This window comes from Erythrolamprus reginae, chromosome 2, assembly GCF_031021105.1.
Source record: "Erythrolamprus reginae isolate rEryReg1 chromosome 2, rEryReg1.hap1, whole genome shotgun sequence".
In the NCBI taxonomy this organism is placed as follows: Eukaryota; Metazoa; Chordata; class Lepidosauria; order Squamata; family Dipsadidae; genus Erythrolamprus; species Erythrolamprus reginae.
The window spans coordinates 92434655-92437913 of NC_091951.1; the positions used below are offsets into that span (position 1 = coordinate 92434655).

General features: G+C 42.9%; 1 protein-coding gene across 1 annotated transcript; it reads right to left on the reverse strand.

The window, feature by feature from the left end:
• Window positions 1-1553: 1553 nt before the first annotated feature.
• Window positions 1554-2858, reverse strand: GPR62 (G protein-coupled receptor 62). The gene has a single exon (XM_070738710.1). It carries the CDS (start codon window positions 2856-2858, stop codon window positions 1638-1640), a length of 1221 nt encoding a protein of 406 aa, XP_070594811.1. The 3' UTR covers window positions 1554-1637.
• Between the last annotated feature and the right edge of the window lie 401 nt (window positions 2859-3259).

The following is a 3259-nucleotide window of genomic DNA, read 5'->3' on the forward strand; positions in this document are numbered from 1 at the left end:
AAATGGAATTAATTCTTTGTCAGGAATAAGTTCATTTCTGAAGGTAATATCACAATGCAAGTATTTATTTATTTATTTAATTGGATTTGTATGCCGCCCCTCTCCGAGGACTCAGGTAAGTAAATGGTTTGTAACCAAGGGAGAGGCTGATGTAAGCCATAATCAGCATGTAATCATGGGTTTGCTAATTGTGTGATGCAACCTGATTGACTGTAACCCATTTAAGGAGGAACACCCTTGCATGGGTGTGGTTTGTTACAGAGAGTGGTTCGTTACAGAGTGTGGTTTGGTACAATGGGTGGTTTGTTATAGTGTAGAGTGGTTTGTAGTTTAGTGGTTAGCGCTTAGTGGTTGCAGTGGTGGATATTATAAGAGTTATATGAAAGTATTGTATGATAGTTTATTTAGAGAAGCAGTTTCATAAAAGAGAAGTAAAATATATTTTTACAAGAAAATCTGCTGCTGTGTTTCATTTCAATTAGGTATAGTGGTTAACTGTGGTTAATTGGTGGGTTAACTTCCATGCTGCGCAAAATGCTCTCTGCCCAACATTCTCAAGAGATCTTTTTTCAATGTTGCCTGATTGGGTATGTGTGTGTGTGTGTGTGTGGATAGAATTGACACAGAACTTTAGTACCATTTGAAAAGTTCAAGAACTACCACAAGTGTAAAGGATTCTGCTTTTTATGATAAACCTCTGTATTAGAATTTTTTCAAAGTTATTATTGCACAGTAGTTCTTATATGCTGAATGTGATTCAGAGAACATTATCCTAGTCTTCTTTTGAATTCTTCCTAAGATCTGTATATTCTCTCTACTGCACCAAATTACGGGAAATTACAACTTTACCTTTCTTCTTCAACCATGCCAGCAAGAATAGTTGCTTTATCTGCGACACTGACCATAATAATTTCTACAAGTCTGTCTTCTCCCCTTTCTCATACTAAAGAAATCACAACAGTTCTAAATCTGGCCTGTATTTTTGGAGACTGGGCATTTTATTTATTTAGTTTGACTTCTATGCTGCCCAGTCCCAAAAGACTCAGGGCGGCTTACAACAATATGAAATTACAATATTGTAATTGTAATACAATTCTGCTCTACAGCATTGGGGGTACATATTATTTTCTTAAAGACAAAGTGACTTTGCCTTGGGTGTACAAACCAGACAGGCTCTGCATTTTAAAACTAAACCTGTCCATTACACTAAGCAAATAGGAAGAAAGACCACTTTTGGCCCTGACTCGGGATTAATTTATTTTAGGAAAGCACTTTGTAGGGTTTTTTGAGACCTTCCTCCCCCCGCACATATAATATTTTCCCAGTGTCTCTGCAAATATTGTTAAGGTGTCAGGTCTTTGCACACAGCTATCATAGTGAGTTCCATACAATTGCTTATTAGTACAACTGATACATCTGAGTCATCACTTACAATCTTGCTAGCCCCTGGAAAGAGAGAGAATGCTGACAATACATGTAGTACATTTCCATTTACACTTAAGAGAAAGCCATTGCTCAGCTGACAATCCTTCTCATAAGGAAAGCCTGTTCAACATTTTCAGTGCAGAAGAAGAAAAATGCAAAGCCAGAAGGAAAGGAATAGGGAAATGACAAAAACACAACACCCCATTCTGTCTTCAGTTGGTTTCTTCTGGGATTTGTCCTGGGATTCTGAACCCCAAGGCAGTTTGGTCCAAAGTGCTCCTGGGGCTGGAATTGGAATAGTTGGAATGGTTATCAAATGTGCAACTAGTCCTCTGAAGAAACTGCAGGAAATTCTCATGCATGGAGCCTTCCGCGCTGGAGATACAGAAGTCCTGGTTCAGAGGCTTACTGAGGCAGTGCCGTCCCATCTTGGCCAGTTCTTCCCTGATCTGACGGTTTAGCAATCCGTAGAAGAAAGGGTTGATCGCAAAGGAAGAATACGCGAGCCAGGTTACCACTATTTCAATGGAATCAGGGGCCGAAGGGGCAGAGTGGAAGGAGCAGTGGAGGTGGAAGGAGAAGAAAGGAAGCCAGCAGCAGAGAAACTGGCCTACAATCAGCACCAAGGTCAGCGCTGCTTTGTTCCCGCCAAAAAAGCGTTCGGGAGACACCCTTGGAGGCACGTTCCTGGTAGTGATGATGGTGACTTGGCTGTGGATGGACTCCGACCTTTGTCTGGGTGCAGCTGTCCAGGATGGGACAGGAATATGCTGCAAAGATGCAATGCGGGCCACTTTGTAGATGCTACCATATACTGCGAAGATGATTAAACTGGGCAATATGAAGCAGAGAAGGCTGAAGATGATCACAAAAATCTTCTTGTGGGCTCCAGGGCTCCAGTTAACCGTACATCTACTGGCACTGCTTGCACCATTGTCTTGGGGCCAGCCTGCTAACGCCAGGGCAGCAACCAGCATAGACTTAATCCAAATGAACACCACCACAGTAACAGCCAGCCCAGTCGTCATTTTAACTTCATATCTCATAGGATGGACAATGTAGTAGTATCGCTCAATGCTGATGACAGAGATGGTGAGGATGGAAGCGCTGATGAAGCAAACGTTCAAGAAGATCAGTGTTTGGCACTCAGCGATGCTGTACAAAAAGTTTTTGAAGCACGCGGAGCTGGAGATGATCCCCAGTGGCATGATGAAAATGGCTGACAACAGATCTACCAGGCAGAGATGGCAGACAAAGATGAATTTCCTCAGGAGAGGGGTTTTGAGAATGACAACCATCACTGCTGGGTTGGCAACCAAAGCAATGACACTCAGCACAACCATGAAGAAAATACCAATGGCCTCCTGGAACTGGGATACTCCAAAAGCATCAAGTCCATGAGTAGAGTTAATCTTAGTTTTGTTTACCATCATTCCGAGGAAGTCTATTCCTAGGCAGCCTGGCCTTTAACAAGAAATGGTGGTGGTGGTGCGCCTAGCTTGCATGTCAATACGGCTGTGTCTTTTTCTGGCATCTTTCGATTCCTGTAAAAGAAATTTTAAAAAGCATTAACAAAATAATGACTGGGGTAGAATGAAATGGAATTTCATTGCTTTTGGTGAGATATCTTGAGTGCATCACATAAAGTAGGGGTGTCAAAGTCAAGCCCCACAGGCTGGATCTGGCCTATGGGGTTCTTAGACCTGGCCTCTGGGGCTGCCCTGGAACAGTGAAGAACTGGCCTGTGGTGCCTCTGCTAGCAAAAAACAGCTTGGGAGGGCTGCATACGGCGCTCCCGAGTTCTGTTTTTGCTGTCAGAGAGTTCTAGGAGGCC